We start from the raw sequence: 12,192 nt of genomic DNA on the forward strand, positions 1-12,192 counted from the left end.
GGGCCGAACGGGGCCGAGCCCTGCCTAGCCGTGCCAGTCCCGGCGGCAGGGCCAGTCCCGGCGGCAGTGCCAGTCCCGGCGGCAGTGCCAGTCCCGGCGGCAGGGCAGGTAGGTGCGGTGGCGCGGCGGCGGCGCTCGGTGCGTGGCAGAGATCAGGCAGGTCCCGGCTTGCCGCGGCTTCCCGCCCGGTGAGAGGCTCCCGTCCCGTCCCTGCTGTGCTGCTTGTCCTTCCCCCGGCTCCTCCGAGCTGGCAGCTCCAGCCTGAACAGCCCCTTCCTTCCCCCGCAGCTATGCCAAGCGTGCCGCCGCCTTTGGCGCTCCCTCGCTGCCGTACTCTCCGCTGCCCCTGCCTGCCGGGACGCTCTCTGTCCCACGGAGCCCAGCCTCGCCTGTTGCTACTCTGCAGTGACCTGCCCCTTCCCCAAATCCCAGCCGCTCAAACAGTTGCCTCTGCTGCCCCGCAGCCCTCCTCTGTCCCGTACGGGATCTCCTCGCACCGCCACAGGCGAAAAATACGGCTCCTGCATCTGTGGATGTCTTGCTCTTCTCGTGTCATCGCTAAATTTCTCTCTCACAACTGCCATCTTCAATTTTTTCCACGAATATTTCTTCCCCCACCACCCCCTCCCCGACTCATGTCTAGCCTGCCTATAACCTCTCCTTTTTGGCTGTAACTCTCCAAGCTAATTTCAATTCAGGTTTTGACAATAGACACCCCACACACATAATGAATCTAATGTTTCACGTTTCATCTGCCTTCTCCTGGCACCTGGCTACTCTCTCTGATGTTTTCTTCCCACTTCAGAAGTAGACTTTTAAGTCTTTACATACTTGTTGCCTCCATTCTAGTTGCATCATCCCACATCTATAATAATTTTATCATCCCTTTATATTTTGTGTTCTTTCTTTGAAATTCTTCTTAGCAATTCAGTGTCATTGCACCCCTCCATGATGGATCTTAATTGTGTGCTGTTGTCCCAGGTTCTCTCTGTCCCACACTACACAATTCACTCCTCTGTGAATATTTGCAGTGGTGGGCCACAGATTTACTCTTTTGTGTCTTTCCTGGTAAGAACTACTGTCTATCAATCAGATTTGGTACATCAAATTTTTCCACAATCTTTCTCTCCTTTTGTGATTGGAGGGAGCTAACTTATTTGAATACTGTACAAGTCTTGTCTCTGCCTTTTGCACAACAGCAGTTCTAGCTTGTCTTCTCAGACTGTTTCAGGACAACCAATGTGTTGAGTGCTGGCACAGCCTCCTCCTGGATGTGGCAAAAGGTTCTTGAGGGGATGAGGATCATCTAAAACAATGCTCCCAAAGCCATGTTGTCACTTTCTCACTTTCTGCCTGAGGCTAATTACTCCCTTTCTTGGTGCACACTAGAAGTCTTGTGGTATGATTCACTCCACCTGACATGAGGCTTCTACCAGAGGCACCAAGTCCAGCCTGCTGTTTTCTCCTCCAGAGCCAGAGGAGGGATGAAATCAACTGTGGAGACAGATAAGACCAACTAAGATGAGAATTACTATACACAGGTTGCAGTCTTTCTTCCCTTCTCTATTGCTTGCCACCCCCAGTAATTTGGGGTGGCTGAGCACTAAGCTGAAAGATTTCGGTTAAGTGACTGCTACAATCTCCCCACACTTCTAATTTCTTTTTTTTTTTTCCTGCTGGTTTGGTTTTCTTTTTTCCTTTATGCAGACTCAAGAGGCTAAGGACAGTTACATTTTTTGACAGTCATAAAAGAGGATTTTTTAAAAACAGATGCTAGAACTCTACATAAGCAGCTGTCTCACACCATAGTCCTTCCTAACAAAGACTCAGTCAGATCTAGGAATGTAGTTAGGATTTCCCTTTTTCCTTCTTCCACCTGAGATCTGGGTAAATGGGACCCATTTTATGTTTTATTGCTGTGTGTAGCAAGTATGTGCCTAAGGAGTTAATGATTGCTGCAGCTGATTTTTAGGTAGTGTACAATCAGTTGTTTCTGCCCTGACCCAGTGCCTTGCCCTTCTAGCTGGCTTTGCTTTTGCATGGCTGACTGAAGTACACTTCATTTCTGAAGTGGCTCTTAAACTCATGTTCAAAACTTTTTGTTACAGTACATACTTTTTTTTTTACATACTTTTTGTATGTGTACAGAGGCTGATACTGCAGAACTTGCTGGAGTTGATTTCTATTTTGCTGCTAGCCTGTTCCTCTCTGGAAGGGGAAACACTTGCCCAGAAATTAATTTGAGACCATGTCACAGCTCGGGTTGAAAGTCCACTATTGCCAGTGCTGGAAAAGTAAACATTAAATTTGGGAAGACCTTAGGAGGCAGCTGATATGCTCAGAAAAGCTCAGGTTCCTTTCAAAACTTTTCTGGGACTCCAGGCTTACAAAGACACTCAAATCTCCTGATCACTTCATCTGCATTCAGTGTAGGATATGTTTTCCCTACACCCAGCTGTCAGCTTGAGGACCAATATGTGTACTGCTCTGAGCCAGCTGTAGGGCTGACAGACTCATCTTCTCCCAAAATGCATAAGAAATTCAACATCAGTATTGAAGCTGTCAGTCTCTCCTGTGATGCCAGAACTACAGTTCTGTGTTTTCTATGTATTCTAGAGTGAAATTGAAAAACAATTAACGTGTTGAAAGGAGCATGTTTAAATTGTTAAACTATTATGTTTGTTGGCAGACCAGTCCCTCTGCAGTGTGCTGTACTGTAACTTGTTGCCTGAAGAAATCAGCAGCCATCAGGAAATGGCCAAAGTTGAAAGGTTTGCTTTCCATGTCCCAAGTCTGGAGGAGCTTGCTGGGGGTAAGTAATGCAACATGTGACTTTATACAAACTTGTAATGTACTCTTCAAACTTATCTTAAAGCTCATACCAAAGTCTTTCTACAGCTAGTACATGCAGAATTCCTGCTTTTAGCACACTGAGAAGTGAAGAACAGCACTATTTCTCTATATGTGATGATTTTCTTAGAGCAAACAATGATTCCTCCCCAAGCCCCTATGATATTTAAACATACAGATGGTCTCTCAATTCCTTTAAAACTGCTAAATATGCAGATTTGTGTGCAGGTCATGAAAGTTTGACCACTACACACCAAACTGCTTTACAAATACAGAATCATCTGCCCTCCTCTACCCTCCAGTATTTCTTTCTTTTTCAGGACTGCTCAAAACATAGCTGACAAGATGCTGTGTGTCATGCCAGATCCTCTTGTTTGAACCTAGTTGGCTCCTCCTTTGGTCTTAGACAATGTCTTAGAACAGGGCTGCAGGAAACATCTTCTGTAGTTTACTTCTTTCTAAAGCCTTTGCAAGATGTGCTGGGAATAACAGAATGGCTGAGGTTGGAAGGGACTTCTGGGTTCAGCCCAGTTGCTTATGAGTTTCTTTTCTTGCCCTAGTAGGAAGAAATTATTCCTTCTGTCAGCCTCTCCCCTGCAGCAGAAATACTAAAGGGTTTTTTTGCCTTTCAGATTGATCCTCAAGTTCAGTGTCTGCCACTTTCCTGAATCTGTGTCAGTGTGACATTTCCATGTATTGAGAATGTGTGGTCCCAGCAGTGCCCTGGGTGGTTCCCAGTGCTTTTCTCACCCAGTCAGATGGAGGCAGTAGGCCAGGGCTGCTGCAGAGAGCACCACATATTTGCAGTAGAACAGCTTGAAGGAGTATCAGAAAAATTTCATCACAAAACAGAATTTTCCTTTTTTTCCCTGATCTGTCCTGAGGATCTCCTGTAAGCTGGGAATTGTGTTGCTGTTCAGGTTTTGGGTATAATTTGAGGAGTGCCCTTTTACTGTCCTTGTCCATATGCCAGAAGGTACTGAGATGTATTTAGAAATGTACCAAGTACCAGCTACTACTTTTGGTCAAGAGCTTGGTAAATCTGATCTTAAGAAGTATGATATGGCTGAAATCCTAACTGGAGGAAACAAAGGCACAGGAAAGTCTTTGTAAATAAGGAACCACCTGATTTAAAGACTGGATGTTCTTTTCTTTAGTTTGAGACACCTGTCAAAGCAGGCCCCCAGGCATGAAAGAACCTGGACCTTTCAACATAGTATTTGAAGTAGTGTATGTGAAGACACTACTTCACATACACTACTAAAGGTTTGGAGCTAAAAAATTACACTACCCACACTAAAGGTTTGGAAGCTGTTTCCAAACAATGCACTCAGATAATCCTCCCTGTTGATTGAGTGACTTTGCAAGTTCTGAGCCTAAAAAAACTTGTCCTTGATATGAAGTAAACCAAAAATTTTAAATTTGGTTCATTATCACTAACACCATTCATTATCTGTCTTGCTGTGACAGTGACACTTGCCAGAAAATCTCCACAAGAGCATAAACATGATAGGCAGTATCCCATGGCGGTAGAAATTTCCAGACAGCAGAGACGGTTTGAGATTATAATCAAGCTATTGCAACCTGTCTGGTTAATGTATGTAGAGAACTGATTGTTGCTTCAGCTAAATCTTGCTTCCTCCTTTGCTCTTGCATCATATTTGACTGTGATTGTAATTGTCTGCTCTTGGAAGCAAACCCCCTGCTGAATGAGATTGAAGTTTAGCCATGTGACTTCACACTGTGCTGCTCCTAGTGCTCCTTGGAGCAGTCAGTCAGTGTATTTCAATGAAAATGGTTTTTAAATTCTTAAAATTAATTAATGTGGCAAACAATTATCTGCACAAACTTCTGCTCCTCTCTGAAGCTATGTGACAAGTGTAGTAGTGTTGTAGTAATGTAACAAGTGCCTGCAGACATTTAAATCAATGGAGTAACTTAGGGTAAGCATAAATAATGTATCTTGCAGAAATAAAGCCCAAACAGATACACTTATTGTTGTTAGAAACATGTCAGACTCTTGGTAATTTTTCATTGTCAATAATTTTGCCATTATTCTTTATTGCAGTTTTGCAGAAAGGGCTTAAAGAGAACTTTGCTGATGTTCAAGTCTCTGTTGTAGACTGTCCTGATCTGACTAAGGAACCCTTCAACTTTCCTGCTAAAGGTAACCTAGCATTCCTGTCTTTCACTAAGACTTCTCCAGTTTTTTTGGCATGATCCTTCTTAGTTTTGATACTTTAAAGATGTTTTTCAGGTAAAGCATATGCATGAGAGGAGAGCTACATTTCATTTCTGGATTAGTTTCCTAGTTGATGTATGAACAAGGACAAGTCATTACTAAGTACTTGTGATATTTTTCTTTTCTTAACCTATAATTGCATACATACTTATTTCATAAGCTTGATTTAGTGTACTGAAAAGGTTTTGAATTCATTGTTATCTTTCAGATGGAGAAATTTTTTAGAACCATGGTAATCACTATCTGAAGCTAAGGAGTTGTACTTTCATTAATTTTTAAATTGCTGGCATTCATGTATGTCAGTAAAGTGAACCTGTCTTATTCTGAATGGGATTCATCTTGTTTTACACTAGCTGTCTGGAAGACAGACATGTCATCTGTGCTACTCATCTGAGTTCCCTCTGGCATCAATGTGAAAGAAACACCTCCAGGAGTTTATTCATCCCTTCTTAAAATACATATCCAAATAAGTGGGATGAATTGTCCTGAGATAGCTTTCAGCTTTGCTAAAATTTTGCAAGTGGAATCCCAGTAGAGTTCTACTGTGTGGTGAGGGCATTACTGGAGAACTGGCAAATGGAAGGTGTTGTCCACTCTGGGAAATTTTTTTATGCTTAGAGAATGTTATTTTACAACATGTTGTGTAGCATTAAATCCTACTGTGAATAATCTTAGGCCTTGGACTTCTCGATAGTTCAACACTTTATCTTAGCATGCTAGAGAAATAGTGTTCTCAAAGGTTTGAGAAGTTTGAGGAACCAGGTCTTTGGTGGGTTAGGATGCATGCTTATTGAAGATCATTGGGAAAAAAAGATTTTACCAAGCTAACTGGCTGTATTTTTCCAGGAATCTGTGGAAAGCCTAGGATAGCAGATGTGGGAGGTGTTCCTTACCTCATACCTCTTGTACAGAAAGAAAAAGTGAGTTTTTCTCTGTAGCTGTGGGGTTTAATACATTTGTCAAAAGAAAAGCAATAAACAAAACTAAGGACTAAGAGATACTAGGATCTAGATACTAGAATTCTACACTTGTGAAATACACTTTTAGTGTTTAATGAGACTGATTCTGATGTGTGTTGTATGTCACAAAATCTAATAAGAACAGTAATTCAGTCTTGGAATAAAATAAGCAGGGAATATACAGGTAGAATCTATCTTTTAGCAAACAAATGGACATCTACCAAATTTGTTATTACTAAGCATTCTGTTCAGAAGCCATGTTCAACCTATCAAAATTTTAATGAGGGTGAGTGTTGTGAATTAAATGCCTCCAGGACTGCAGTGCACAGACTGACAATTGCAGATCAGAGCACCCCACCAAAATCATAGAATGGTTTGGGTTGGAAGAGACCTTAGAGATAGTCTAGTTTCAACCCCTCCTGCAGTGAGCAAGGATGCCACCTACTAGGTCAGGTTGCTCAGGGCCCCATCCAGCCCAGCTTTGGACACTTCCAGAGATGGATGTATTGTTTTCTTTTGCAGGTTTATGATCTAAATACAGTCGCAAAGGACATAGAGCTGCCTGGAGCTTTCATTCTTGGAGCTGGAGCTGCTTCATCCAAAGTTCTTGGAATAAATGCTGAGGTCAGTATGTAAGAGTGATGGTTGTCAATGAATTCATGGAAGTATCATAACAGTAGAGCAGTATCATGCTGGGTATTCCCTATTTACAACAATGCATTAAATAAACACTTTCACGCCACAAACACATAAACACATTAGAAGGAATTGAGATGAGGGGCATCCACTGAGGTGCATACTTCTTAGATAATAAAGATTAATTTTTAACTTGTAATTCTTCAGGAAGCATGCGGTTACCTTGAAGCACGAAAGAAACATGGTTTTTGAAACTGATTGACAAAGACCTGACCACAGGTTTTAATTCCAAGATTTAGAAATATTCCTCAAACTTCCTGGTAAATGCCTTAGAGATACTCCCTGTCTTTTGCCCTCTTGGATGACTTTGTTTCACTGTTGTGAATTTTAAAGACACCACATAGAAAGTTATGAACTGCAGGAGGGGTAGGAGACAAAAACTATTGCCTATGGAGACCTTGGTTAATTACAGATTTTTTCAGGCATAAACCTTTGGTCTTACTGTCTCTTTTAGATGGATTTATTGGCAGATGAGATAGTCCATATGAACATTAAATTTGGGCCACTGTAATAGTGGTTGTTACTGTACACTGAGAGCGTATTACATAGAATTCCAATACTTGCATGCAGACTATAGATATTTTTTCTTTTTTTTTTTCTTTTTTTTTCTTTTTTTTTTTCTTTTTTTTTTTTTTCTTTTTTTTTTTTCTTTTTTTTTTAACACTAGCATTCATCTTTATATTACATTAAGTTTAATTGTTCAGAAAAAGTAGACCTGTTTTCTGGACCTTTCAATTACATTACTATATTAGTGCATTTTTCTTACCAGTACAGACCTCATCCTGAGAGACAGAGCTGTGTGATGAAGAGGATTTTTTAGTGGGATCATGGTCCAAAGCTTAAATCACATTTATGTGAGTTCAGCTCACTTGGCAGATTCTTACATGTTCTTATTGACTTATTCTTATATATTCTTTTTCCCAGTTTATCCCTATTGTTCAAACTAAGAGTGAAAAAAAGCCTGCTGTAAATGGGAGCTACATTGCTCAGATAAATCCTGCAGATAAAGGGTGCCTGCTTGAGAAGTACAGCAGTAAATACACTGATTGTGAGTTTGGACTGTTGGCCAACCTTTATGCCAGCGAGGGCCAACCTGGTAAGGTGTGTACTTCCATCTAAGGTGACTTTGCAGTGCTTTGTGACTGACTGGAAACTCATGGTTCTCTTATCAGCATTCTGTGATAATAGTAAAGTAGTAATCCCACAAGAGAAACATGCAAAAATAAGGAACTGATGCCAATGACTGAGGGGAAGAATTAGTGGAGACAGAGGCACTTGAATTTTTGAGGGATAGGTATTAGTTTACAAAAATTTTCCCATCATAAATCATTCATCCAAATCCAATCCAAACTAGCAGTGACTTAAGGTAATGGTGCAATTACTTGTGTAAATAATACATGGGCACTTAGGTAGTTTTTTGCACAAGTGCTTCTCCTGACACAGGCAGCACTAAGAGGTGCTGGCATAACAGCTGAAAATCCGAGTGCTGCATGGAAACTGAACAGCCTTCTCTGTTACCCAGCGTTTCTTTCTGATAGAGTGGAAGCCAGCTGGTGGAGAGAAGGGAGTTGCTCAAGTCACTGTCTCATACATAGGTAAATCTCTTGCTGCCCAGCTCCCTTTACAGGCAAAGCTAGCATTGAACTAACTAAGGAAAAGAGAGCTGGTCACAAACTGGAAAGATGCAGCAGCACTTGCATGGAAGCTTATCCTTTCAAAAAGTGATCTTGGGTTATCAGCTTGGGAGAATTTAAGAACAGCTTTCACAGACCTTTTCAGACTATTGCAGCAGGAGGTGGCAGTAACAAACTGACTTTATCTTCCAGGTCATTGAAGTGAAAGCCAATGGAAGAACTGGGGAGCTTAACTTTGTGACCTGTCTGAGACAAACTTTAGAGAAACACTATGGAGAAAAGCCAGTTGGGATGGGTGGTACGTTTATCATTCAGAAGGGGAAAGCAAAGATTCATATTATGGTATGTTGTTCTCCATGCATGTAACTTCCTTTGACCTCCTGAAAACAGAAGTATAAATCAGGGTGTAACATCTTAGTTCCTTCACTTTATATTTTTAAATGTATGCATAAGCTATTAGGATGGGCACGGTACTAAAGTCAGGAGTTGACATTACAAAATCAGTGTTACAAAACTAGTAATTCTGTTTTAGTTGGCATTAAGGCCATCATCTTTTGAAATCTGTGTGCAGCTAAAGAACTGGAGAACTATTGTAAAATGAATTGAAATGAAATACGTGAACTCAGAGGATACTTATAAGAAGCATTAAAGTTTTTAAAAAATAACTGAGCTTCTAAAATGTACCAGGAGGTGGAGCATCCTCACTTCAGTAGTTCTCCCACTACCTGTGCAATAAAAGACATAAGATTCCAGTCGCTTCTTCTGGAAGAAACAGAGTGATGGACACTGTGAGCTTCTTTCAGTCATTTAGGAAAATGAACAGAATAGTGGGGAGGGAAAAAGTAAAGTTGCTAGAGAAAAGGTATCCTGATGCAAGTGTCTTCCTTTTACTTAAAAAGCTTTTATTTTTGCTCTAGCCTCCAGAATTTTCTTCTTGTCCCCTGAATACTGATGAGGATGTGAATAACTGGCTCAAATTCTTTGAAATGAAGGCCCCACTGATTTGTCAGCCAGTAATAGTTTCCAGAGATCCGGTGAGTCTCTTATTTTCCTTTCTAAGTACAGACTGAGGCCTGTAATGAATTTTGTCTTGGATGTGATTTTCCTTTCAAGAATGGGAGTGTGTATATATATATATATATAGTGTTCAGCTCTTCCAGAGCTCAGAAAATGATTGAGAAGCTTCTTATTTCTGTGAACTGTTTGAATTGTTTGAATTGAGGATAGGTCAATCTGTTCTGAAACCTATAGTGGTTGTTCCTAGTGGATTAATTTCATGGTTCTGTTGCATGTTGCAAGTGTTTGCATCCCAAACCCAACAGTACGGTTTACATTCACTGCTGGCCACACTGGGAGAAATGTCAAGAGCATGAAGGGTGGTTCAGCCACCTGTTTATGTAGTTCACTTTCATAACAACTCCCTCTGCTAATGCTGTGTCAAAAGACATGAAGCATGTGTCCTGTTGCTGATGTAAATTAAAGTCTGCAAAGCCTCATGCTGGAAACTTACCTAGCATCTTTCACAAGCACCAAGTTCAACAGCAGATAATTCAGGATAAGCACCAATCTGGTTTAAAAAACCATTAAGGTGTTCATAATTAGGAAAACTATTTGTTTAAAAGTAACCAGAAAACCCTAGATGAAAATGGCTATTTTATAGATAACAATGCTGTCATAAGTAATATTAAAATGTTTTTTCCCAGAGGTAAGTGGGACATACTGTAGGCTTAAATATGTTGAAGGGTGTGATTTTGTTGTGTCATTATGTGGCAGCCTTTGGCCTAAGGCTAAACTGTATCTTCCCATAATCCACTGAGGCATCCTTTGAAAGCATCCATCAGCAGTTGCTCCATTCAGAATCAATGCAATTCGTGTGCTGGATGCCTCTGGGTTTCTCCTGTCTGCATCCATTGCAAGCTCAACAGCACTTGGCTAGGCCTGTGGTTGTGGAAATGTTTGAGTGTCACTACAAGAAGACCAGGACACCATGGCATTCCAATGCCATAGCACTATGGCATTGGAATGCGATGGTCCACCTACCCTATCCCCTTGCAGCCCAGGAAACTAATCATGTCCTGGGCTATGTCAAACTAGGTGTGGCCAGGTCAAGCAAGGGGATCCTTTCCCTCATGAGACCCCAGCTGGAGTGCCACATGTAGCTTTGGGGCCTGTTAGAGCAGGGCCCAAGGAGGGCCATGAAAATGAGCCGAGGGCTAGAGTACCTCTTCCTTTGAAGAGAGACTGGGAGCTGACATTGTTCAGCCTGGAGAAGAAAAGGCTCTGCAAAGATCTTATTGCAGCCTTCCAGTACTTAAAGGAGGCTTTTAGGAAAGATAGAGTGAAACTTTTTACCAGGACATGTAGCAACAAAAGAAGAGGCAAGGATTTTAAATTGAAACAAAACAGATTTAGATTGGACATGTGGAAAAAATTTTTAGGCTAAGTGTGGAGAGACAGTGGAACAGGTTGCCCAGAGATGCAGATGCCCCATCCTGGAAGTGTTCAAGGCCAGGTTAGATGGGGCTTTGAGCAAGCTGGTTGAATGGAAGATGTCCCAGCCCATGACAGGATGGTTAGAATAGATCATCTGTAAAGGTCTCTTTGAACCCAACCCATTCTAAGATAGATAAAACTGGTTGTGTTGATCTCATGGTTTAGGATGTTAGTTGCTATTTTATTCATTTTTCTTCCCGTATTCATCTAAACTGGCTCTCAGTATTGCAGTAGAGACAGTCCCTTTATCACATGGGCCTGTGGCAATTCAGTGCAAGGGTGTTTGATTTCCAGTAGGGGTTCTTTGGTGTGACTGCATTATTTAATGCCAGTGGAAAGAAAGGTAGGGGGAAAAAGGGGTTAAAAAGGACATCTCAGTCAGGTTAACACCGAAAGCTGGGGGCTGTCAGGGTTTCTAAATTCTTTTGTCTTACTGGTTTCACAAGTGTCTTGCAAGTTTTCACTGCTTAACGTTGGAGATGTGTGGAAATGCGTGTCAGGATAGACTATCCCATGACTTAAATGCTGTTCCCATGAGCGCGTTGGTGACGGGTTTCTGTGCGGTGCCAGGGCTTTGATCTGCGCGTGGAGCACACGCACTGTTTCAGCCACCACGGGGAAGGAGGGCACTACCATCAGGACACCAGCCCGGACAGCGTGCAGTACCTGGGCTACTTCCAGCCCGCCGAGGTGCTCTTCCGCATCGACCGGCCCCAGGAGACGCATCCCGTCGGGAGAGACTGAGCCCCGGCCGATTGCATCGTCCTCAAGTACAAACGCTGATTTTTGTAACGCTTTCAATTATCACTGATCAGATTTAAGAATAAATATGAGAATAGTCAGCTGCCGCCTTCTTAATTGTGTCAAAGGGCAGAACTTGGTGTATGTGTTTCATTGGAGTTAGGACCGAATTTAAACGGTAATTTAATGGCAATGTTACTGTATGTTTTCCTTTTGTTTGGTTGAGCTTCCTGAGTGGCCACAGCAGACCATGGGGAACTAGAGGTGAAGTTATGTTTAGAACGGGACATGAAACCAACTTCTGGTCAAAAATAAGGCCGGAGAAGCAAACTGCAGCAGCTCCGAGCTCCGGCGCCCGGCACCGTCCCCTCACTGCGCTGGCCCCGCCCCCTCCCGAGTGTCTCCGGAGGCAGCCGAGCCCACTCGGTCTGGCCCCGCCTCCTTCCGAGTTCACTCCGAAAATGGCCGAGCCCCCTCGGCACCGATCCCGCTCCCTCGCGACCGCCTCCGGAAATGGCCGAGCCCGCCCGGCGCTGGCCCCGCCCCCTGCAGGGCCCGCCCCCTACCGTGTGCGGGC

General features: G+C 42.5%; 1 protein-coding gene across 1 annotated transcript; it reads left to right on the plus strand.

The window, feature by feature from the left end:
- Positions 1–36: 36 nt before the first annotated feature.
- On the plus strand, positions 37–11,716 carry C2H11orf54 (chromosome 2 C11orf54 homolog). The gene is made up of 9 exons (XM_058824987.1): positions 37–108; positions 2,690–2,812; positions 4,919–5,017; positions 5,939–6,012; positions 6,574–6,675; positions 7,672–7,848; positions 8,574–8,723; positions 9,299–9,415; positions 11,445–11,716. Exons 2-9 carry the CDS (start codon positions 2,755–2,757, stop codon positions 11,616–11,618), a joined length of 951 nt encoding a protein of 316 aa, XP_058680970.1. The 5' UTR covers positions 37–108; positions 2,690–2,754; the 3' UTR covers positions 11,619–11,716.
- Positions 11,717–12,192: the final 476 nt, after the last annotated feature.

The sequence above is a fragment of the Ammospiza caudacuta genome, chromosome 2 (genome assembly GCF_027887145.1).
Source record: "Ammospiza caudacuta isolate bAmmCau1 chromosome 2, bAmmCau1.pri, whole genome shotgun sequence".
NCBI lineage: Eukaryota > Metazoa > Chordata > Aves > Passeriformes > Passerellidae > Ammospiza > Ammospiza caudacuta.